This window comes from Penicillium lagena (genome assembly GCF_028827675.1).
Source record: "Penicillium lagena strain IBT 129212 chromosome Unknown utg000001l_segment0_segment0, whole genome shotgun sequence".
Classification (NCBI taxonomy): Eukaryota; Fungi; Ascomycota; class Eurotiomycetes; order Eurotiales; family Aspergillaceae; genus Penicillium; species Penicillium lagena.
The window spans coordinates 3,481,638-3,503,948 of NW_026623222.1; the positions used below are offsets into that span (position 1 = coordinate 3,481,638).

Consider the following 22,311-nt stretch of genomic DNA (forward strand, 5'->3'; position numbering starts at 1 on the left):
AGGCTGCACCTCTTGAGGGGGGTTTTTTTTTTGAGATACCACATTATTGACAGCTGTGAAACAATACATGAATGAAAGTTAACTACACTTTTTCTATAACAGAGACATGTCGCGTGGATGACGGTACTGAGGCAGTTTCCCCAATCCCCAATCTTCGACGTATGGCGGAACTGCGCCGAAGCCGTTGGCGTTATGGAGGAGTGCGATATCCCGATTCACTCTGTTGGAGACCCATGCGTTGGCCATGTATGCTGATTGCTTCTTGCTGAAATGCGCTACTACTACGGGGAGCTGGTTCTGCTCGGGGAGATGGCCCAGCTCTGCGTCGTAGGCGGTGTTGCAGATGTCGAAGACGATGAAGGTGCGGGTTCGCCACTTTTGGACTGCGAGAAGTTTGGCGTCGGAAACTGTCGCGTGGAATCGGTTGCCGAGATTTTTATTCTGAAGCAGTCTTATGGCGCTTGGGACGAGGTCCTCGGCGCGATTCTGGGCTTTCTTCCATCGGGCACTTCGCTGGGAGACGATGACGAGCACGCGCATTGGGTTTGGGTCCATAGCTGCATGCAATGAATGAGTGCTTCGCTTTTCTTTCTCTCGGGTCTCTTGCCGGTCAGGGTAGCAGGTATTCTGATCGGAAATCTTCGGGGTGAGGGTGAGATTATAGAGGAGCCTTCGACAATATATACACCCATCGGGAGGGGTGTATGCAGGTTCGGTCGTCTGTTCACTACCAAGTCAGTACACAGACGAAAAACCGGATGAACCGATATGCTGCCACACCTGTCCTGCATTATCCTCGACTGTTTCAGGGCCAGTTAGGAGTTTCCCTTGGATAGGAATCAGTCGGGCATCAAGCAGTCAGTCGGCTTTTGAACAGTGTGTGACAGAGTAGCGTTCCGATCGTGAACCACCCATCCACTGGGAAAGTTAATATTGGGCAGAAATGAAATCCCATTCCTGTCGTTTGTTCCAGACAGACAGTCGACATTCCCAGGTTGTTGTAGATCGGAGGATATAGTTAGGGCAAGCCAAAGGCGGTGTGTCGCTATCGCTCGCGCGTCTTTTTCTTCCTTCGCGCATCATCGCGTCCACCCATCCCCACCTCCAACACCATGAACGACGCCACCACTTCGCTCCTCGCTGAGCATTTTAGCTACACGCCTCTGGTGAGTTTGAAATTGCTCTTATGTTATCATTCCCCATGCTGCGTGCTGGGCTATATGACCCCCCACCCCCTGGACACCCTTGCTGATTGCCCCTCGGAACTAGTCGCTCATAGATGACATTATCAATTCGATCAACAACTTGATCTACCAGGCCATCTCCAGCCTAGAGTCCGGTCTGATCAACACGCCCCCAGAGCGTTTGGGTTTCGCGCACGCCAGCAACGGCTCCACCATCCCCGACACAGACGAAGATGGCAATGTTGTCTACCCCGAGGCGAAGCTGGAGATTGAGAATGGCCTCCATCAGCTGGAGACGCTGCTTGAAGCCAATGTTGACAAGGCATTTGACAAGTTTGAAATCTACGTGCTGAGAAATATCCTCACGGTGCCCGAGGATCTTCTATCCTCGGTGAGGCTGAAGCATTACGAGGTTGGTGGACCATGTTTGTTGTGGCATGACACCGCGTATTAACCAGATTATTACGCAGAATCTCTCTTTCGTCCCTTCGCCCGACACCCCGACACCAGAAACCATCCTTGCGCAGCGCAAGAAGCTAATCGAGACCCGCAAACTAACTCGGTCGTTGAAAGATGAGTGCGCTCGGAACGACGCGGTTATTTCCCAATTGCAATCGATTCTCTCGACTGTCGAAAACGCCAAAACCGATGGTGGCGCCGACGCAACAGAAAACAAAGAAAATAACCAGCCCAATTTGTCCTTCTTGACCTCCAGTCCCGCCGCGCGCCAGCTACGTGTCGGCGTTGCGGCTGGGTCCAACACCAAGCATACGCCTCTCACAACCAACACCACCTTCATTCTTTCTCAACTTCCTGCTCTCCAAACAACCCTGGAACAGCTCCGTCCCAGGTTGGCGGCACTGCCGCAAGCATCTGTGCCCAGGGAGACCAAGTCTAAGAGAGACGAACGCAAAGAGTACATCGAGAGTCGAATCAGGCTGCACCTAGAGCGCGCCGGGCAGCTTGCTATGGGCGATGATGGACATCCAATGGTCGCGGGCCGCCGGATTGACATCTCGGAAGCCCATGCACTGGAGAATGTTGCAAGCATGCTTACACACCAAAAGAAGGCATGAGGGTTTATTTATTTAAGGTGATCATTGTCTTTTCCACGACCAGGACACGCTCCAGGTCTCCTGAGTCTTTCGGAAGGGGACCACATCGGTCTTGTCGGACTGCAGGATGTCCACAATCTTCTCACCTTTCTTCTCGATGGTGATGAACTCCTTCTGCTCCTCCCCAATTTTATAAAACGCCCGTCCGAACTTAGTCATGAAACCCTCGACGATCTCCGGTGTGATCTCCTCATCCTTCAGAACGCCGTTCTGGACAGCCTGTTCGAAGGCATCCACCACGACCTGGGTGGTATATGGCTGTGTGAAAACACCCGCGGCAATCTTCTCTCCGCCGCGCTTCGACGCTGCCGGGTGCGGGGCACTATCAGACCCAAAGAAGAACTTGGGGTTGCCCGAGGTTGCTGCGCGCAGAAGAGCATCCCGGTCTGCGGGCGTCTTGGCAACCGGCTTGCAGAAGCAGAATGGATCCCCCGCCCACGAATCAATGATAATGGACAAATGGTGGGCGGTGATGGTGCCAGCAACCGTTGGCCCGCACTTCTTCACAGCATCGACAGCTGCGGCAGTGGTACAGTGCTCCAGGATAATGCGCAGCTTGGGGAATTGGGCATGGAGTTCTGCCAGGATGGGCAGGAACCGCTCCTCCGCCGACAACACTGTCACGTCGCCCTGGGACGGGCACTCGCCGTGCAGGTTCAGAATCATGTCTTGCCGTTCCATCTCCGCAAAGACCGGGTAGAACGCCGAGTAGTCGACGACCCCCGAGCTCGAGTTGGTGGTCACCCCGGCGGGATAGCTCTTGACGCCCGTTATGCCCCGCTTCTTGGCCTCGATGATCGTCTCCGGCGTGATGGTTTCGTGGAGGTACAGCGACATGAGGTAGTTGACGTTGGGCTCAATGGCTTGCAGGCGCTTCTTATAGTCGAGAGCGTGGTCGACGGTTGTGATCGGTGGCACCAGGTTGGGCTAGATAGGTACATATCGTGTTGGTCAAATGTAACAGATATGAAACTGTGTCTTTTCTCTTACCATGACGTAGACCGTGTTCACTCCTCCCTGCCGAATGGTCGGAGTCACCAGCTCCATCATGGGTCCATCGCGGAGGTGAACTAGCTTTGGAGTTAGTCATCGTTTGTCCACGCTGCCATTCTCACTGACCATGGAAGTCCGCCGAAGCGGGGAGCTTGACACCATTCAGCTTGGACAGAGGCATTGTGATATGAGGTTATTGGTAAAAAAGAAGAACATGATCCTCGCCCCGCCAATTTTTTTGTCGGCGGGGATGTATACTGCCGGGCGGTGAACTCCGAATTGTGTCCTCCCAGCACGTAACTAATTAACCCTAATTCCCATTTTGTCCAAGAATTATGGACCGTGAAGAATATGCCAAGTCACCAGGAAATGATATCTGCGCTCGGAGATGCAGGAACAGCCAACTGCACGGCCCTCTTTGCGGTAGTCCGCACTGACCTTAACTTATTCTCTAGCCGCCGGCGGGCTCAGAGCGCGAACATCAGCGCCTCGCGTCTCCCAATCACCGTTCGGCCACGCTGATTTTACCTCGATGCCAAGTCTGCAAGCTCGCGCCGACCCAGACATTGATGTTCTATTTTGGGTCTTCTTCATTTTACTGAGCACTCCACCTAATCAGCGCTGCTTCTCTCCCGACGAGGCGCGTACTAGGCCTTAGTCCAGCAATAATGGCTTGATATTTTTTGATACTCGGATTCCTATTCGATAGTTCAATGTGTGATGGCGAAACGCTCGCCAAGTTGCACATCCCAAGATGTCGGTCTCTATCACCGTACATAATCCTCATCCACTCGCCCATTTCTGAGAGGAGTTTCCTATAACATTGTCTGAACGCTTTTCTTTTCGAACGTGCCCTGTCTTTCATTACTGTCTCTTTCGAGATATTTGTCCTTCTTTTGAAACAGATCCCGCCGAGGTCATTACTGGTCAATATCTATATCTTATTTTCGCTCTCTTTAAACCTAACCACCATGAATTCCGACTCGTCGACATCCGGTTCATACCAGGGCCGTCCAGCAGACCTGGATGAGTCAAATTTCATACGACGCAATCGGACACTGCACTGGGCTCGTCTAGGCTTGTCCTTTGTCATCTTAATCGCCTCTGTGGCTATCATTGCCTGCGAAGCTGTACCGCTACGCCATTACAAGGTCACAGCCGCATGGGCTGATGCCGGTCTTGCCTTGTGGCCACTGAACTTGGATACTCGGCCCACGAAAGCCGCATTAGCCTGCGGTTGTGTGATCGCGGTTCTGAACCTGGCCTACATCGCTACCGCACTTCTCCCATCCGTTAGTATAACTAGTGTCTGGCCTTCGTTCACCCTAATTAACATGGCGACAGCCCCATTCGCGAATCAAAACGCTTAATACATTTTCCTCCGCCTCGGCAGTTGCAGGGTTTATCACTGCCCTAACCGGGGTTCTGTTCACGCTCTACCCTCCTTCATCGACGTACCCGGTCGGCTTCAGCGAAAACGAAACGCTGCATTCCTGGACCTGTAAATGGGGGTCATCTCACAACGACATTGCGACCCCTATTCATTTCGCTCGGGACTGTGCCGAGATGCGGACCGGTTTCGTCCTTCTCGGCGTTCTGGTCGGGTTGGAATTTATCATGGGCCTCGTGGCAACTGTTGGATCCTGGATGCAGCGCGGTGTGGCCCGCCAGCGCGCAGATGAGCAGCATCAGCTGGAGAAGTTGGAGTTTTCCACAAAGCAGTGATGAGAATTGTTTGGTTTACAGGGTATGCGTATGAGTTAGTAAATTCCTGGTGATCAGGGCTGGCAGGCCCAGCCTATGAGATACGAGTTGTCTAGTTTCGGCCCCATGTCTTCCTTTCCTTCTTCGTCCTGTGTTGGCCTGTCGATCCCACGGAGCAAAGCGTAGGGGACTCTCTAGTCTCGGCATCCTTGCAAGTTTCGTTTTTGCCCCTGCAGGCGAGAACCCGTGTCTGTCTGCAACAGCGCTATCATGAATCCTATCAGGCGATATCCCCGGTCTCCGATGCGGGAACAACTTGCGTAACTAGCCATCCCCCGAAAGGGAAAACGTGTGTTGAGTGTAACCCTTCCTAGTCACATCGGGAGGAGACGCGTGGAAATAATGCACGCTCTATCCTTCTTCCATCAAGACCCTTTTCCCCGGCTGTGAGGGGATCGGCAATTTGTTGGAAACAAGCAAATCTTTCCATTTGATTCGGGGGCCGATCTGGAGGAACGGGTGCCCTCTCTTCCCGCTCAGGCCTAGACAATGATTTGTAGCTAGGAATTCGCCCCCTCTCCCTCTACTCTAGTCTCCAGGATTACCATTGCCCTTTTTATAAAAATAATGGCCGGTCGCGGTGCGCTGTCGCGCCGCGGATCTCCTGAACAACCTGTATAGTTGTGTGCCGCTATGAAATCCATTCTCTCGTTCCCCTTCTTCGCCGCCGTCGCTTTCGCGACCAGTCGTCTAACTCCGCCGCCGGGATCGATTGTGGTGGCTAAATCGGGAGGCGACTTTGACTCGGTATGGTGATCTTCTTCTCAGTAGGAGGCAGGCTAATCTAACACTGAAGCGAACAGATTAGCGCGGCCATTCAGTCCCTCAACCAGGGCATCCGCGAGAACCAGACCATCTTCGTCAAGGCGGGTACCTACAATGAGCAGGTGTTTATCCCGGCCATGAGTGGGCTTCTTACCATTTATGGAGAAACCCAGGAGTAAGTGGATATAATGATGATCTTTCCAGTCTTTCATACTGATGCCTTGAGGTTCAGCATCCTCTCCTATTCGGCCAATACAGTTACCGTCACCTACAATGCCAGTACGTCGTCGGCATCGTCATCCAAGGATGCCGACACGGGTTAGTACATCCACAAATCTTTTCTGGGAAATTGGCCCTGACTTCTTCCAGCTACCGTCCAGAACGGCGCCGCTTCGACAAGATTCTATAATCTCAACTTCGCCAACAGCCACAGTGCCGGCGAGTCGGCCCTGGCGTTGAGCGCCTCGGGCACTCAGCAAGGATATTATGGATGCCAGTTCACCGGAAACGATAGTTGGTCTATCTGCCCCAAAACTCACTGTTATAATTACTGATGGAATTGTTATTCAGACACGATCCTCACTCAAGTCGGTGGCACACAGGTGTTCGCTAGATGTCTAATCCAGGGCACGTCGTAAGTTGAAAATAACACACCAACAATACTACAGCCCATAGCATTAACTGACATTAAAAATACAGCGACTTTATCACTGGCCAGTACGCACGTGTGTGGTTCGACGCTGTTGCTATCAAAGTCCTCCCAAGTTCCGGCCAGGGCTTCATTACCGCCAACGGCCGGTCCTCGAACGATGACCCTTCTTACTACGTGATCAACAACTCCAGCGTTGAGGCAGCACCGTACGACACCGTCAGGTCCGGCAGCTACTATCTCGGCCGTCCCTTGTCTGATTTCTCCCGGGTTGTCTTCCAGGATACATATATGAGCGAGGTGGTCAATGGTGCCGGCTGGAGCGAGTGGTCCAAGGCAAAGCCCAACACACAGGATGTCGATTTCGCCGAATATGACAACTCCGGTCCTGGTAGCTTGGGTACGCGGGCGAGCTTCTCGAAAAAGTTGAGCTCGGCTCTCGTCATTGGTGATATTATCAATGACGGATACCAGTCGTGGGTCGACTTGAGCTACTTGTCTTAGATGTGGAATGATATAGCAGGGAGTTAGTTGGAATAATGGGATAGTCACACAGCATTGCACTTTTTTGGTCTTGTAGTCAAGGGAAATATCAATATGAGAATCAGTCCAGATCTATAAATGTCTTATGTAATCCTTATCAACACCGCCTTGGCAGAATCATCGTCGCGTGTTTCTCTCTTTCTCCTTCTCTTTCTCGCTCTGTAAGACACCCGACTCTTCCGGCAGTTGACAAAATGCCGGCCGATCCAGCCGTATTAGCAGCAGAACCTGTTGTGGATGATGAAGCCTACGACTCTGCCGAAGATGAAGACTTCCAGCTGGACGCGGCGCAGGACATGTCCGAGCTCTCCTCTGACGCGGACGAGGAGGCAGCGGAGCCCGCGAAGAAGAAACGGAAAACCGACAAGAAAGCCAAAATCGACGAAGACCTGGAACTAGACTCTGGCGATGAAGCGACGATCCGCAAGGCGAAAGAGAGGAAGGAGAGGAGGCGGAAAGGGAAGAAGGCCAAGGGCAAACGCGCAGAAGAGTCTGATGAGGATATCGACCTCGATGACGATGATGAAGAGGGCGGCACAGGAGGGTTTGTGCGCACGCGCGCGATGAAGATGCAATTGTAAGTCTCTTCTACAACCGCCCTCCACTCGAGGCAAGGCGTTGTGTCGATGGTCGGATTCTAACAGGCGGTTCTCTCGCAGACACGAAGAGCGCAAACCGCTGGCCAAGATTGACGGCGCGACCGTGGACGTGAACGCTTTGTGGGAGAAAATGAACGCCCCCCAGAGTGATCTGGGACTGCGCCCGACTCAGACCGAGCAGGATGACGAGCCGGTCCCAGAACCCGCGCATACGGCCGACACGAAGATGCAGGACCAGCGTTCCCGCGAGCCGGAGGAACAGCCGCGCCATTCTCAGCACGGTGCGCAGATGGTCAAGATCAAACGCACCTACAAATTCGCGGGGGAGTGGATCACAGAGGAGAAGGTCGTGCCCAAGGACTCGGCTGAGGCCAGGGCGTTCTTGTCTAGTGGCGAGAATGTTGAATTGGCCGGTGCCGAGGATGTTGTGGCTGCTGACGCTGCGCACACGCTGCTACGCCGTCCTGTGCGCAAGATCTCGCGGTTCGATCCCAACCCGAACGGAATGATCAAGAAGAGCTGGGAGAGGCAGCCCGTTGCGGAGGAATCTGTCGGTCAGGACGCTCGCGGGCCCAAGATCAACACAGTTGAAAAATCAAGACTCGATTGGGCGCAGTACGTCGACCAGGCGGGCATCCAAGACGAGCTCCGCGTGCACAGCCGGGCCAAGGAGGGCTATATGGGCCGCATGGACTTCCTGGGTCGCATGGAAGATAAGCGAGAAGAAGAGCGACGCAATGCACGACTCAAGACGATGTGATCTCTTTGTCTCTTGCCGGCTCATCCTTTTCGAGCGTGCAAAACCCAAATCACTTTTAATATATACCTCTCGAGTTTCTACACCCAGCAAATCCGCAGGCCCGGATTCTTGCATATAGGGTCGTATGTGACGGAAGGCTTCTCCATGTCCGCCTGGTTATCATCGGTCGGTGGGGAGCGCCCGCCTCTCTCGTTTGAGGAAGGCCAAGGCCGATCCCCGATCCCCAGTTACGGGGCACAATTCGTGCCGGGGTCTCCGCCCCCTGTCAAGGATTTGAAACCCTCTTTGCACAATATTTCAGACAACCGTGGCCACTTCTGGTATGGCACTGCGAGGCGTGAAGAATCAGGGGGATCAACGGCAGGCTTGCTGTTGCTCGGCTTGAATACGAATATAGTGGATATCTAGCTTTGGCAGGCCGGTTCTTCCCATATACCCTCTTCCTATGTACTGAATCTCAGATGTATGTACTTTATTCTTACTGGCTATGAACAAGAAGATACCCAACCCAGTCTCACACTTGCACTTCATCTTGGGTCATCAATGGAGCGTTCACAGTCTTATCATCATTTAGTTGCTGCTGCTCTTGGGGGCATACTTGATGCCGCTGGAGGGGCAGCTGGACTTGGTGACTAGCGGGCGCAGTTAGATAAAAAGGTTCATGATGTACAGTAGGGGCACAACTTACGGGGAGCAGTCGGCTGGTACGTGCCATCAATAACGTTGCCGCGTACATTGAAGAAGTACCAGACCTCATCGATGCTGTCACTCTCGCAGCCTACGTACGCCGTCACGCCACTGTGGATCTTCGATAGTGCATTCTGAATATCGGCGAGATCGTAGGTCTTGGATGAGTCCGGGGTGATGCCAGCATTGGAGAGAGCCGTATAGGTATCCAGGCCCTTGAACAGATCCACCACCTTCTGGAAGAACTGGCCAACTTCCTCCTGCGGCTGGTAGTTGCTGTAGCAGCTCGGCTTGATGGTGTTCAAGCAGGTGCCGTGCTTTCCCCACTCGTGCTCCCAGAACGACTCGTCCGATCCGTCGTCGGACACCCAGTACTTGTTCATGTACGTGAGCAGCTCTGAGCGGCCCTGCGACTTTAGGATGTCTGTGATGTTGGTGTAGGCACGGGCCGAGTCGCAAGTGGCCTGGTATGTGCCGTCGCAGTTGTCGGGCCTGAGTGTATGGTGAGCCAGTGATCTTTTCTTTTTCTCGTTTAGATCTCCTAAATACTCACCACAGTCCATGGATGGTCCACGAATCAGACGGGCCCGTCGCCGGGTTAGTATCCCAGAACTGGGTTTGCAGCAGAGCACCGCCGGGCGACTGGTAGCAGCAGGTCGGGGTCTTAGAGGAGCCGTGGCAGCTCAGCGTCGAGTTGCTCAAGCACGACTGGAGGCCGGCCATAGCAGAGCCAACAGTCAGGGCCATCATACCCAGCGAAGATTTGAATTGAGGCATTGTTGATGTGTGGTATCACAGACTGTGTATCGCAGATCTGAGACAAGAGACAACGATAGTGATTCTTGACTGGCAGCCGCAGCCAGGGTCTCTCCTACGGTACTTATACATATCGAGGTACAAGCGCAGGTACGGGCGATCCCTGCTGGTTGTAGCACATGTGCCGATAAGAGACCGCTCATTTGCCAGGGCGATCGGGTATCACCGTGGGCAAAAGCGACGGTGCTCCATCGGAAGGTGGAGAGACGATCGCCCGGGGCTGCCGCATTGTTTGAGGAGAAGAACAAAACCAGGCAAGTCGACGTTGCATTTGTTGAAGGTCGAGATTAGCCCAGGCGCTGATCGCCGAGCCCTGACGAACCAGCGTGGTCGGTGCCGGGATCTGCGGCTGTGCCCATCCTTTGCGACTCGCCTCATAGGGTATCGCGGGAATTGAAGGACCCTGAGCCCGTGGGTCTCCGTCCGGCGTTTTGCCACTACATACATCATTTCTGTTCACATAGTAGTAGTATCTAGAGTTAGTGGTATGTAGTCGGATGATACTGATAACCAGTGTATGTATTATTGTTCTATTCTGAGAAATTCCGGCGTGCCAATCTATTCCGACAATGATAATGGCTCTGGCTCTTCTTCCTGCCCATTGCGTTGCGATGGCCTCAGTCGGATGCACGATACAGCAATGCAGGCAACGACATAAAATAGAGCGGCTTGGAGAAATGGCAAACCCATCCACGCATCGCCGAGGTGCATTCCCCGACGAAACAAGGCGGCAAATAATGGTCCGGCCACGAGCATACCCACCGACTGCGCAATAGCAATGGCGGAATATAGAGCTCCGACTTGATCTGGTAGAACGATGGCAGTGGCCAAACTTCGCGAAGAGACCGAGAACGCTGAGCCCAGTGACAGGACCACCAAGCCAAAGATCAAGATCGCGGGGACCGGCGCTACAAACATGGCTGCGAAGCCGATAATTGCCAAAAGTCCGCTTCCCTGGCTCATGCGCAGGTCTCTCCACTTGCCGTGTAGGTGGAGATACTTGGCTAGGAGGAAGTTTGTGGCCGGCATCAGGAGTAGGTAATTGAAGAGCATGAATGTCCCGCGCAGAGAAATGAGCAAGCTGGCCTGATGCGCTGTTAGTATTGAATATCGCATGAAAGAGAGTCAATGTACCACGTACCCGAGCAATACTCCAGTGGAACTTCTTGGAGGCATACTGCAATAGTATATTCGAGGTCTGTTTGCTGATGATGGTTACAAAAAACATCAAAATGATCAGGCAGACATTCAAGTCCTTCCAAATAAACTGCGTGGACTTTTTGAACTCGCGGAGCTTGCTGGTGAATTCTTCTCGCATTGTTTTGTTCACCGGTAACGGAGTCTGGTCGTCATCGTCGTCCTCGGTTGCAATCACCTGGCTCCTCCTCTTCGCTTTGGCATCTTCCAGCGTCTCGGGGAGAAAGTAAGCAGGAGTAACACCCACAATAAGTATTCCAAGTCCAAGGATATAGGGACACCAAATATTATAGGTCATCAAATAGGCGCTGACCGGAGTGGCCAAGACCTCTGCCAATGTGACACAGGACGTCAGCCGGAACAAGGCTGTTGCTCTGGGAAAATGTCAGAATCGGTCATTCTGTAAACGCGAATTAGACATACACTTCTTCCTCTGAAAAGACATCTGCAACCATCACCAGCGCAATTGCGGTGAGAACCATATCACCCCCACCGACGATCCTGAAAAGCGCTGAGAACCAGACTGTGCGGAGAGGCAATACATCTGACCACCAGCCTGAAAGATTCACGTATCAGCAAAGGGCTCTCCTACCCGGATGGATTACACGCACAAACAAGCCGAACCCACAGTTCCCCAAGTATCAAGCCCAATAACGCGAGGCCCATAACTGGTTTCCGTCCCCAGTGGTCTGAGAGGACTCCATAGGGAAGAGAAAGCAGGATACCTGGTAGGTATCAGCATCCATCAAGAACGTAAGGCGAGAGACGTACTGGGGATCCCTTCAAATGTATCCTTGAGGCCGATGACCAGCGCTAATTCTCCCTGCACTGCCTCCGATTTACACGGATCTCCGTGGGTAATGTTCCCAACGCGCTGAAGGTCGGCTTGGTACTGCCGACAGATAATCTGCTCAAAAATCTGTGTCTGAGGTGCAGTGCCCAAGAAGAATCCAAAATCTAGGGCGAGGACGAATATCGAGCACACAACCAAGATCAGCATCTTTTTCGATCCCGCCGATCTGCCGCGCGCGTTGTCTGCGGAGCCCAACAGGGGCTCCGTCTCATCGCGACCTCGGGCGACCATTTCGATTGTGTGAAGAGCACGAACCTATACGAAAACAAAAACAGAGTTGACGAGCATTCCGGAATGGCTGTAGAAATATCCAAGGAGAGGAAAACGGCAGCCTGATCGTGACGGCTGGACGATAGATTAATAGTTATCTCCGGTCGCGCCAACCCCGGCTTGGCCGATCATTCGGAGTTGGTTCCAAGGAGTTATTCCGTGTTTGGTGATTACCCCCGTAATCATTCGTTGTTCGGAGTTCGGACCTCGAATAATAGGAAGTGGGGCCCATTGATGAAGTCAGAATTGATCAATCTGACCATTGTGAGTTCGGTATGGCCTCAGTTGAAATGGAGTGTGAATCCTCTCAACCAGATTCCTGTTTCCGAGATTTTGGTCGTTATGAGCACTTTTTTCTGCCGTGGCTTTCAGTAGATCAGTAGGCAATCCAAACATCTTCGAGCTTGTTTGCCCCATGTTTACTCCACATAATGTTTATAAACTTGAACTATGCACCACTTGCCAGCTATCGCGAAGAAGAAACCGGTCCACAACTCCAGAGTGAATTCTGCGTTTCTCCGTTCTTTGACTTTATTGGGGAGCCCGTCAGAGTTGCGGCTGAGAGCTCAACACACCGTTGGTGTTGGGATTCTGGAGCCAACCAGGTGGTTTCAAACTTGTCCGGCCAGTTTTCAAAGTTGGTATCTATCAGTGGGTCGGAAAAATTCTATCGTTGCTTTCAATTGTGCTTCTTTTTTGGGTTGGCACGACTGAGAGTGGATGGATTTCATGCTAAATTACACGATTTGTATGTGTGTCGGGATGGGCATTGTCAGTCGGGCCAGCCGGTTGTTTGCTTCCTCGCTAATACACAATTTCTCATTGTTGCTTTCTTAATGTCTTCTCTTCTATCAGTTCGTCGTCATTTTTTCGGAGTCGGGGTTGAAGACTCCCGATTTAATTTATGTATTTTCAATGACCGCCAATCCAGCATGTAGAAGTTTTATATAGATTTCGGTATGAACTGAACTGAGCGAGAAAAGAATCCACCTAGTTGTTTGTTTCGCTTGTTATACATGAATTCAGTACTCGAGGTTATCTGAAATCACCCATGCCCCTAAGCACAGGTATGTCAATATATATATCCGACTTTGAGAAAAACGCAATGTTATCGACTCCGACGTAAATATATCCTACATCTACAGGGTTGTTACAAATAAGTATTCGAAGCACCCAACTATGATCAAAACCTCTCAGCAAGCATTTCGGTCAGCCATAACTGCCTCATCTGTTCGTCTAATGTCTTCGTGTCCAGTTTCAGGTGTTCCAACCTTGACCATGATAAACTCGTGACCTCGAACTAATTATTCATAAGCATGTAGATCGTGACCCTTCACTCTTGATTGTCTGATCCTTTCCCAACACTTCATATGTCTCGCGTTACCTGACCCTGTTGCAGGGCCCTTTTACTTCATCCTTTGTCCCACAACCTCGTGCAGTCTATTAAACACCACCCATACTTTAAGCCCAGTCAGGGTACCTACTGCCATATGGAAGTGAAACCATAGCTCAAAGTACAATGCACAAAATTTGGGCAAGATAACAGGGCGCAAGGGTGATACGTTATGATATCACTTCGAGTTCTGGCTCAACCCTGAAAGGTCCAGCCCCTTCTGTTCCAAAGGGTCTGGTCATGGCTCACGGTGCATGGACGGTGCAGGCGCGCTGCCCCTGTGCTCCATATTGACGGTGTTATGTCTAGCATTTGTCATGTGTAAGGTCGATTATTGCAGTTTATCGCAGTGGCTGTTCTTAGCTTCGGGTTATATTCCATGCTTTGCGACTGAGTAGTCTATCGAGAGATTAACATACATAGCAGCCAGTATTCTCTGCATGATCAAGAATTATATTATGCAACAGAAATCGCACTTTAAAGCATTATTGTTATGTATTAAAGACGCGGTGTGTTTCTCCGCGGCTACATTGCCCCCAAACGCGATCCTTGTGAATCCCACTCACGCGTGAAGACTGCCACCCGGGAAACGCGAATTCAAAAATATCAAGCAAACGTGACCGTCTGTCTCATACACTCGCGTCGCCTTCCTGTAGAAGATTTTAAAGTCCCACATAAACTTTTCACTCGACCCGGATCCTGGAAACTGTATTTGCTTATCAAACCAGAAACAATGCAAGGTAATGCACCACGCTGCAATGCGAGCCAACGAGAACGGTGGCACAAAAGCAATTTTACAGATTGAGTTGAGTGTCTGAGTTAAAGCCCAGACCGTTGGGGGAAGAAGAAAGCAGTGATGCAAGGGGGTGGCGATAGAATGGGAAGGAGCGCCTTAATTCCAGGCACTACTCGAGCTAACACGGGTCCTTTTGGTGTTTCTAACATAGACTATGGGCAGTAAATTACAGGCAAAACCGAAATCCTCCGTGGCTAGTTTTGGAGTCCCTGCATGCAGCAGTTGGCGGCGTTCAAAGTTCGGGATGGCAGACCAAACCATCCAGGGTAGCTATGCAAGCTTTCAAGTCTTGGCTACCCACGCGTCGGGAACTACTGTAGTATCCATAGAGTCAATCTTAAAGGTTATATCTTATTAGCGAATGAATTAAACCATCCCATAATTACGTGTGAAGCGAGCGGCTCTTCAGGCATTAGCACGAACCCGAACAATGTGAGTCGTTGGAAAGTGCGAATGACTGCCTACAGTTTTTCGTGAAGCTGGAAACGCCCGAAGCCCCCGAACAATGCCATTCAACTGCGTCAGTGGAGCCCGCCACTGCGACTATAACGTACCTACAGCAGCCAATATACTCAGCTAGCGCGGTTGATGCGTCGGCGGGCCGGGAGATGTTCGCAATTCCGGAGAATGCTTAGCGAGAGGCGAAACAGCAATAGCACTGGTATGTCCAAGTTGAAGCTAGTGGTTATCTGCATGGGCTAAATGGTCCCCGCAGTATGATTGACGGTCCATCTACGCCATGGTCATGGCGTCAGAGGCTCACATATTTGCTGATCTCTTTCACTACGCAGGTATGTTCGGACTTTACGAATATCTGTTTCGGCATCGGAAGACATGGAATTGATGCAATAGCCTGAGAATGGCGCACCGAGTACCTGGTCGAGTACCTGGTCGAGAGTTGGATCAGCACGCCAAGATAATAATAAACACTCGGGCTAGACCCTCGACGATTTGGAGAATGTGTAATTTGTCATGCACTGGCCCAATCATATGATTGATCTAGTGAGGTCTGAGAAGGCTTGTTGCAGCGGAGCAGGATGCTGGATAAAGCGTGATGGTATGTCCATAAAAGACTCTAGACTCACAATGTTTCATAGCCTGAAAGTTATAGCATAGCATGAAGTATTCAATATAAGCTCAGGATCAAATCCGTTCAACAAGTCAAACAGTAGTGCGCAAACTCATCGAACATGAAGGTTTCCCCATGATTCACACTGTGCAGCACAGACAGCAGAAACATGTACCAAGCCAACGCCACTTACCTTAGATCAGCCCCAAATAATGAAATTGCCACCGATAGGACCCAGTGGCTGACGAAGTCATGGAGTTCCGAAATGAGGATAGTTGCATGCCGGCATGGCTCGATGCGACGGCAAACAGCTTTTTTATTTTGGTATCTCACTAGAGGCAATTAGTTCAGTACTAGCCCATGGGTGGAGTCTAGCTCTCATGCCAACAGTTAGACGCATCGTTGTTGATGGCGGAGTCTGGTACTGGAGACTTGACGAGCAGAACAGTCTTGGCATCCTCAATAATAGCACACGTACCTGGACGCAAATCATCCTTCTGGACGCAGGGGCTCCCGAGATCTCTGGGGATAATATTGTCTTTCGATTCAACCCTTGCGCGATCCACGTCCGTGCTTTCGAATATCGCTATCTGACTAGAGTTTTAGTTCAGAGATACAATGAGGCTCTCCAAAAAAAAAAGCAAGACATCTGAGACTAATCTTATAGACGACAAAAGAAAATTGAGACGTTGCCGAGCTGCGCCTAACTGAAAACGACCTGCAACTAAATATGGAACGGCGTAAGCGACACAGCAGTCTCTTGGCCTACCGGTTTTCCATGGTTTCGGGACAGGACAAGGCACAATAGTCTTGTTGATAGCTGCAGCCAGCTCTAGTTGCACATGATACATCTTTTTGTTCTTGCTGTATGCTGCAGGTACTGGGTAGAGGAGCAGACAAGTCAAGATAATAGCCGGAACATATGCATGATTCATGAAACTATTCTGAGGTTCCTCGTGTGTCTTTAGGGGGCTGGAACAATTTAAGGGGCCAAAAATTTGCGAGATCAGATCTCGCTACCGACCAGCTGCAGGCACCGGTGATCGACAGTCTTTCTGAAATCGGAACAATAGGCGCCAATTATGGCCCAGGGCTAGAATGCGGGGAGCCATTAGTTAGTTATCGAGGATAGTGCGACACACTAATTGGGATGTGCGAAGCCAATCTTGCGTTTTCTACACGTACAGGTCGAAGAGGTTCAAAATAGACTTCTTTTAATTAAACGGGCGTGGCGAATCAGCGATGCGGCTAGGCAGTGAGAGCTGTCACCACCCGGCTGTCTGTCCTCTTAGGGTTATTGGAATCACGGGTTTATTGACACTGCTTACAAACACACAATTCATGATGGCGGTTTCATCGGCGGTCCATGTGAAAATGTCAAAGACGACAGAATACGACTAGGCGAGAGCGAGGCCATCTCCCCAACCCGTGGTAGCACTGCAGCGACCCGATCAAACATCCGGGCCACGGGTCATTCCAATTAGGGCTGGCATGGTTTACGAAAGGCCGGCTCGGCTCGTGTGGCGCGCACTCTTTGTACAAACTAAAAGGATGTAAGCAGAAAGTGGAGGAGTTAGGAAACACGGCCGACAGAGCCTAGCCACGCAGAAAACCGGAATAAAAGTGCCCGGATTATACCAATCGGGACGACTGGTCGAGTCTCTGTCACTGGGCAGTCCCATCAACTGACGCATGACGGATCAGAAACATTGGCAAATGATTGAGAGGATGCAGATTAGCTAGTGGGAGCAGACCTAAGGCCATCCGACGCTATCCGGAACCGTTGAGGCGCATCCTTTGCCAGTCACCGGACAAACACATCGATACATTCCAATGAGACTATGATGACGATGAGACGGTGTTCCTGGAACCCGTTTAGATGGCCACTGGGAACTGCCTAGGCGACGCTTCTCCACCGTGATAGGGGCGGGTCGGGGGCCGATGGAGCCTTATCGGATGTGGAGTCCAAACTGGTCGATCCATAGCTGATCCACTGTCAATGCGCTCTGATCAGCTCGAACCCAAAAGAACCTCCACGGAGAAAAGAGAGAATGGATAAACATGCCATGGAATTTACGATGCTACCCTCACAGCCGGGATGCTGCGTGTTGAAAATCGAAGATCACGGCTGCACACCCGGGTTTGCACAGACCATGGTCCAGCAAACGCCCAGCCTTCGTAACGTCTGACCTGTCGCCGGACCCATCCAAAGTACCAGATCGATCAGTATGTCGAACACCCCCACTACCGCCACAGACATCTGAGCGAGCTCATATTTGCTTCCCTCCCCGGCCGAGAACTCATGACAATCAGGCCTCCCGGTTGTCTCGGCGAGGGTCTCAGAGTCAGGACCTTGTAGATGACTGAGAAGTTGGTGGCGCTGTCTACATCCTGAGAAATGCGTGCTGTCAGACCTCCAACCGGGGGGCTCGTAGTGGCTGATCCGGACTTTAGAGCGACGCAGGTCCCAGACCCGGTGGTGCGCGTACCAGTTTTGACATGATCGACGCCCAACGAAGCGATCCAGAAAGTCCGGGGAGGATCGACCAGAGACCTTCCGCATCGTCTTATGCCCTCGGACGCACCTAAGTATGTAATGGCGCTGCATGTCATGCAGGACCCAATGAGGGCTGCATCGAGAATAGACTCTACTCACATTGCGCGGAACGCAAGAGGTACAGCCGAGGAGGCGACGAACAGCGAGCATTCCAGTTGATGTACTCAGGACATCCAGCGATTGTAGCCGCATGCCCCCGGCATGGCAGGAGCAGATTGGCTGCAGATGATATCCGATGATGCTTTGGCGCCGGCTCGAATGATCCACGGGCTGCAGCGAAAAAAATAATAATAATGCAAATAAAAAATAATTCACCAAAAAAGAAACGAAAGTGAGGGATGGCGAGGACGATCCACACCCCCAATTCCTCTCCAGGAACAAGCCCTAAGTGAATCATTAATCTGCTGCATCCTATAAACCGCCCACTCCGACCTAAGACAGTTGCTGTCTCCTCGATCTCGCTCAGATCAATTGACTCCGACTCCTTGCTGTCCCTCTTCTTATAACTGCCCTCATCCCTTCTTTCACCCCACTGTCCATCCCTCTGACCCTGCCTCCCTCTCTTACAACACGCAATACAGAACAAGGAACCGCGTCTCAGGGCGATACTGCAACCCCGGTCTCGCCTGTCACTGTCCAGCCACGGTCCTTTATCCCCTGTCGGCAAACCCGGCCTATTGTTCGCGACTAACCCGCGACACCGAGCAAACTAAGGCTTCTCCTGGTAACAGATCCAGGCTTTGCCGTGGTAACCCAGGAGCTCACAGCCTGCATTCCTGGCCTTGCTTGCGACCACCGGCACGCGTCGCGCCTCTGGTACTTGGAGCTCTGGATCTGATCTGAGCATAGACATGGCGTATAGCTGTAAGTCCGATACCACCCCCTCCTCGGGATTGTATGCTGGACCAATTTGTTTATTTCTGCTCGTTTGTCCTCCATTCCCTTCTTTCCTCTCTTCCACTCCAACCCTCGACATTCTTTGCTTCCCTTTCATACTCCTAATCACATTCACTCTCTTTGGGTGGTTCCTGTCCTTCTCTTTGTCTCTGTACACACCGTTGCAGACCCGCCCTCTTTTACTTTCCTATTATTTTATGCTTGCTTCTTGGTCAATTGGTCGTTCTTTGGCTACATAATCCCTAATCTCAACAATCATCCACTAAACGAGTGCCTTCACCAGGTGAAACTATTGTCGACCCAGTCGGATCCCGAGAACTGAAAGCCGAAGGCGACGATATGAGACCTCAGGGACAGCATATTTCTGATCGTCTGACTGTGGAGGTTGACTGTCGCTCCCTTGGCCCGAGCGAATGCCCTTCGATGACCTCGAGCTTCTCCCCCTTGGACTCTCCTACCCCGACTCCTACCAGTATCTACAGTCACAACTCTATGGCCTCGCCTGGGTGGCATGAGACTGGCCAATATCACAGCCTGCCGATGGAAAGAAGGACATCCGCCACGCCACTGCGCAGTGCATTCAGGATGGCCGACTTGACAGCCAGCGACAGCCTCAATATGCAGTACGGGGCCATGGAGCGCCACGACCAGATGGCCATTCCAGAGTACATGCCTGGCTATGATGAGAATGCCGAACCGTTTTGGATTCCATCCGACATGTCCAAGACGTACGAGCAAGGCGGCAGCTTTCCCTATCAGGCCCCGATGCCACAGTACAACAACATCCCACGCCAATACTACCGCCAACAGCAGCAAACTGGATATCTTCCCGAATCTGCTTCCAATCCTTGCTTGTCACGACCAATCTTCAACCAGCATGACCGTATTCCCAACTCGGTGTCCATGTCCAACATGCTCCCGTGGATGCAGGCAAACGAATCTATGGCACCCCAGACTATCACCCCTTCCCAGGCGTTCCCTCATCCGCCTGTGACCCCGCCTCCTTCTTCCTACTCTGAGTTTCCTACTTCTCTGCCTACGTTCAAAACCCAAACACCTTCCACTCCTGTTCGGTCATCGTTGGGCACCCCCTCTGCCACTGACAGCCCCATGAGTCGAGTCTCTGGTGGCAATGCCGAATACATCGAAGACTTCCAGCTGTCTCCGGTTTATCGCGATGGCATTATTACACGCCCACACCGCCAGGCTTCGCGTAAATCTTCCAAGAAGCAGCTGACTCGCTCTAATCTGAGCCTGGAGAACCTGCCCCCGATCATCAAACAGGTGCAATTCAAGTGCAAGGAGGCTGGGTGCAAGGGCCGCTTCAAGCGTCAGGAGCACCTCAAGCGCCACATGAAGAGTCACTCGAAGGAAAAACCTCATGTGTGCTGGGTTCCCGGGTGCCATCGTGCATTCTCTCGCAGTGACAATCTTAATGCGCACTACACCAAGACTCACAGCAAGCGTGGCGGCCGCAACCGCTATGTTGCCACCCTCGATGACACCAGCCCTGATTTCGATCCTGATTTCCGTGGCCAGCTGACCCCTGAGGGTCGCCCGATCTGGGGCAGCAAACTGGATGACAACATGCCTGACTGCCGCGAGTTGAGCGTGGATGGCTGGGATGACTAGATGCAGAAAAAGTCACAATCAAAAGCAAAAATTGAAAAACCAAACCACCACGCGATCGGAAATGGAAAAAAAAGGAATCACGCTGCCTACATAGGCATACTTTTTTTGATACCCCTTCTTTTTGGAGGAAAACTGGTGCCACAAGAGGTGGCACTTGCATTATTGGCCGTACAGGCCGGTGCGTCGCGGCGTTTTTACATGTCTCGAGGATCTCCGAGGCTGTCTGATATCTTTTCGTTATTCTCTTGCATACTTTGCTGGTGTCATTCGAATTCCTGGTGAGGCACTTTGAGACGTCTTTCTCTTTTTTATGGCGTTTGCATATTTTCCTGTTCTTATGATCGCCCCGGGGATAATCAGGAGGTCAAACAACCACCCATCAAGGCCGAAGGCGATCCTTGTACAATCAGCTATAACGTGTTGCTTCGTTTTTTTTTTCTTTTGATTGCTTGTACTACCACCCATATATTTCTGTGGAATAATATCCAAAGCAAAAACAAAGCTATCAGTGTTACTCTTCTGTCTTTAATCTCCTACTTTCTTGACCCGTAGACACCTTCGTTCACAAATTCTATGAAATTTCGCCTATCCCCTTCCTTTTCCTGGATAAAGTATCATCAAAGATAAGCATCTTCTTCAAAGTGTCATCTTCAACTCTAGATGTTGCGTTGTTCCTCGCTGTCGGATTGTGGAGACCCAAATGTTACACATCACACCCAACCCGTTCGTGCCTGGATCTCTCCATCCGACCTATCTGCTTGCACGATTCAGCCTCCATAGCTATTATGGTATCTTCTTTCAAATTACTCCATTTAGTTTTTGGAACTCAGGTAACATTCCACGGATAAACGGCTTGCTTCCTATTAGTCTCGGCTGCTAAAAGCACGTGCCTAATCGAATAGAAATTGCGCAGCTGACGTGGCTAAAATGGCTCGTTCTAGTTCTAGGCATCTCTTTTCTTTTTCTCTATGCGTGGACATGTGTCCTGAGAATGCACAGGAGACTAATGCGCATAACGCATTAGGGCTGAAATGGAGGCTTGATGCAACGCCCGCGCCATGCTAAGCAGCACCAGTATAGAACTCACGTAGGTCAGGATAACCGCTACAACAATCCTGTTACGCCGACGTCTTTCCATACTCGAGTACATGAACCGCTGCCGGAGGCACAAGGAACGACGCTTGGTGCTCCTGCCAAGCTGCGCCCCTTGTGTTTCTGCCCTTCGTTCGCTACCATACCCTGAATTCCTGGAACTCCCGCCTCCGTCGATTTTAAGATAAGCAAATATTCACCCACGCTTGATGGAACACAGGCGTATTCAGTAAGAGTTAAATACTCGAGTACTGCCAGAGGCTTCACCAACCTGGCCGTTCTCTACTAGCAATGGCGCTTTCCACTCCTTCAATCGTCTCTCATCCCAAAGAGCGTAATTTCATTCCCAGACCGTCTCAGACTCTCGATCGGAATTCATGGAATCAGCAAGAATGTCTTCTTCATGTAGAACGCGATGTAGAAATCCAGGTCCTAGTCCCGCTAATCCTCCGAAATGTTCATAGAAGTGAACAAGGTCTTGTTCGCTCTCAATTTCACAACCTGTAATGTGGCCGTTGTTCTATAGGAAGCATATCCCCAAATAAATCGCATGATGTACTCTTGCTGAGTTGTCGTAAGTCGTATACAATCTCCTTGGAAAAATTCTTTCTCTTGGCAATGAGATAACTCAGTTTGGGGCGTTGTTGGAGATGATATTTCTAACTTTACCTTCAAAGAAA

At 51.3% G+C, this 22,311-nt stretch overlaps 11 protein-coding genes across 11 annotated transcripts; 6 read left to right on the top strand and 5 right to left on the bottom strand.

The window, feature by feature from the left end:
* Positions 1 to 93: 93 nt before the first annotated feature.
* Positions 94 to 555, bottom strand: N7510_001520 (uncharacterized protein; the record flags this gene model as incomplete). The annotated part of the gene is made up of 1 exon (XM_056973447.1): positions 94 to 555. One exon carries the CDS (start codon positions 553 to 555, stop codon positions 94 to 96), a length of 462 nt encoding a protein of 153 aa, XP_056838564.1.
* A 557-nt stretch (positions 556 to 1,112) lies between these two features.
* N7510_001521 (MIND complex subunit MTW1) lies at positions 1,113 to 2,260 on the top strand (the record flags this gene model as incomplete). Its single annotated transcript, XM_056973448.1, has 3 exons — positions 1,113 to 1,166; positions 1,270 to 1,596; positions 1,655 to 2,260. 3 exons carry the CDS (start codon positions 1,113 to 1,115, stop codon positions 2,258 to 2,260), a joined length of 987 nt encoding a protein of 328 aa, XP_056838565.1.
* Positions 2,261 to 2,281: 21 nt separating this feature from the next.
* On the bottom strand, positions 2,282 to 3,473 carry N7510_001522 (dihydroorotase; the record flags this gene model as incomplete). The annotated part of the gene is made up of 3 exons (XM_056973449.1): positions 2,282 to 3,226; positions 3,290 to 3,369; positions 3,419 to 3,473. 3 exons carry the CDS (start codon positions 3,471 to 3,473, stop codon positions 2,282 to 2,284), a joined length of 1,080 nt encoding a protein of 359 aa, XP_056838566.1.
* Positions 3,474 to 4,263: 790 nt separating this feature from the next.
* Positions 4,264 to 5,017, top strand: N7510_001523 (uncharacterized protein; the record flags this gene model as incomplete). Its single annotated transcript, XM_056973450.1, has 2 exons — positions 4,264 to 4,584; positions 4,637 to 5,017. 2 exons carry the CDS (start codon positions 4,264 to 4,266, stop codon positions 5,015 to 5,017), a joined length of 702 nt encoding a protein of 233 aa, XP_056838567.1.
* A 672-nt stretch (positions 5,018 to 5,689) lies between these two features.
* Positions 5,690 to 6,974, top strand: N7510_001524 (pectin methylesterase; the record flags this gene model as incomplete). Its single annotated transcript, XM_056973451.1, has 6 exons — positions 5,690 to 5,803; positions 5,860 to 5,996; positions 6,054 to 6,139; positions 6,191 to 6,334; positions 6,392 to 6,455; positions 6,521 to 6,974. The coding sequence occupies 6 exons, from the start codon at positions 5,690 to 5,692 to the stop codon at positions 6,972 to 6,974; spliced, it is 999 nt and encodes a 332-aa protein (XP_056838568.1).
* A 233-nt stretch (positions 6,975 to 7,207) lies between these two features.
* Positions 7,208 to 8,372, top strand: swc5 (putative Swr1p complex component (Swc5); the record flags this gene model as incomplete). Its single annotated transcript, XM_056973452.1, has 2 exons — positions 7,208 to 7,590; positions 7,658 to 8,372. The coding sequence occupies 2 exons, from the start codon at positions 7,208 to 7,210 to the stop codon at positions 8,370 to 8,372; spliced, it is 1,098 nt and encodes a 365-aa protein (XP_056838569.1).
* A 144-nt stretch (positions 8,373 to 8,516) lies between these two features.
* On the top strand, positions 8,517 to 8,780 carry N7510_001526 (uncharacterized protein; the record flags this gene model as incomplete). Its single annotated transcript, XM_056973453.1, has 1 exon — positions 8,517 to 8,780. The coding sequence occupies one exon, from the start codon at positions 8,517 to 8,519 to the stop codon at positions 8,778 to 8,780; it is 264 nt and encodes an 87-aa protein (XP_056838570.1).
* A 162-nt stretch (positions 8,781 to 8,942) lies between these two features.
* On the bottom strand, positions 8,943 to 9,836 carry N7510_001527 (T2 family ribonuclease; the record flags this gene model as incomplete). The annotated part of the gene is made up of 3 exons (XM_056973454.1): positions 8,943 to 9,004; positions 9,061 to 9,551; positions 9,613 to 9,836. The coding sequence occupies 3 exons, from the start codon at positions 9,834 to 9,836 to the stop codon at positions 8,943 to 8,945; spliced, it is 777 nt and encodes a 258-aa protein (XP_056838571.1).
* A 597-nt stretch (positions 9,837 to 10,433) lies between these two features.
* N7510_001528 (uncharacterized protein) lies at positions 10,434 to 12,156 on the bottom strand (the record flags this gene model as incomplete). The annotated part of the gene is made up of 5 exons (XM_056973455.1): positions 10,434 to 10,961; positions 11,017 to 11,446; positions 11,496 to 11,628; positions 11,684 to 11,797; positions 11,844 to 12,156. The coding sequence occupies 5 exons, from the start codon at positions 12,154 to 12,156 to the stop codon at positions 10,434 to 10,436; spliced, it is 1,518 nt and encodes a 505-aa protein (XP_056838572.1).
* Positions 12,157 to 17,575: 5,419 nt separating this feature from the next.
* N7510_001529 (uncharacterized protein) lies at positions 17,576 to 18,016 on the bottom strand (the record flags this gene model as incomplete). The annotated part of the gene is made up of 1 exon (XM_056973456.1): positions 17,576 to 18,016. One exon carries the CDS (start codon positions 18,014 to 18,016, stop codon positions 17,576 to 17,578), a length of 441 nt encoding a protein of 146 aa, XP_056838573.1.
* Positions 18,017 to 18,861: 845 nt separating this feature from the next.
* Positions 18,862 to 20,539, top strand: brlA (C2H2 type transcription factor BrlA; the record flags this gene model as incomplete). The annotated part of the gene is made up of 2 exons (XM_056973457.1): positions 18,862 to 18,874; positions 19,191 to 20,539. 2 exons carry the CDS (start codon positions 18,862 to 18,864, stop codon positions 20,537 to 20,539), a joined length of 1,362 nt encoding a protein of 453 aa, XP_056838574.1.
* Positions 20,540 to 22,311: the final 1,772 nt, after the last annotated feature.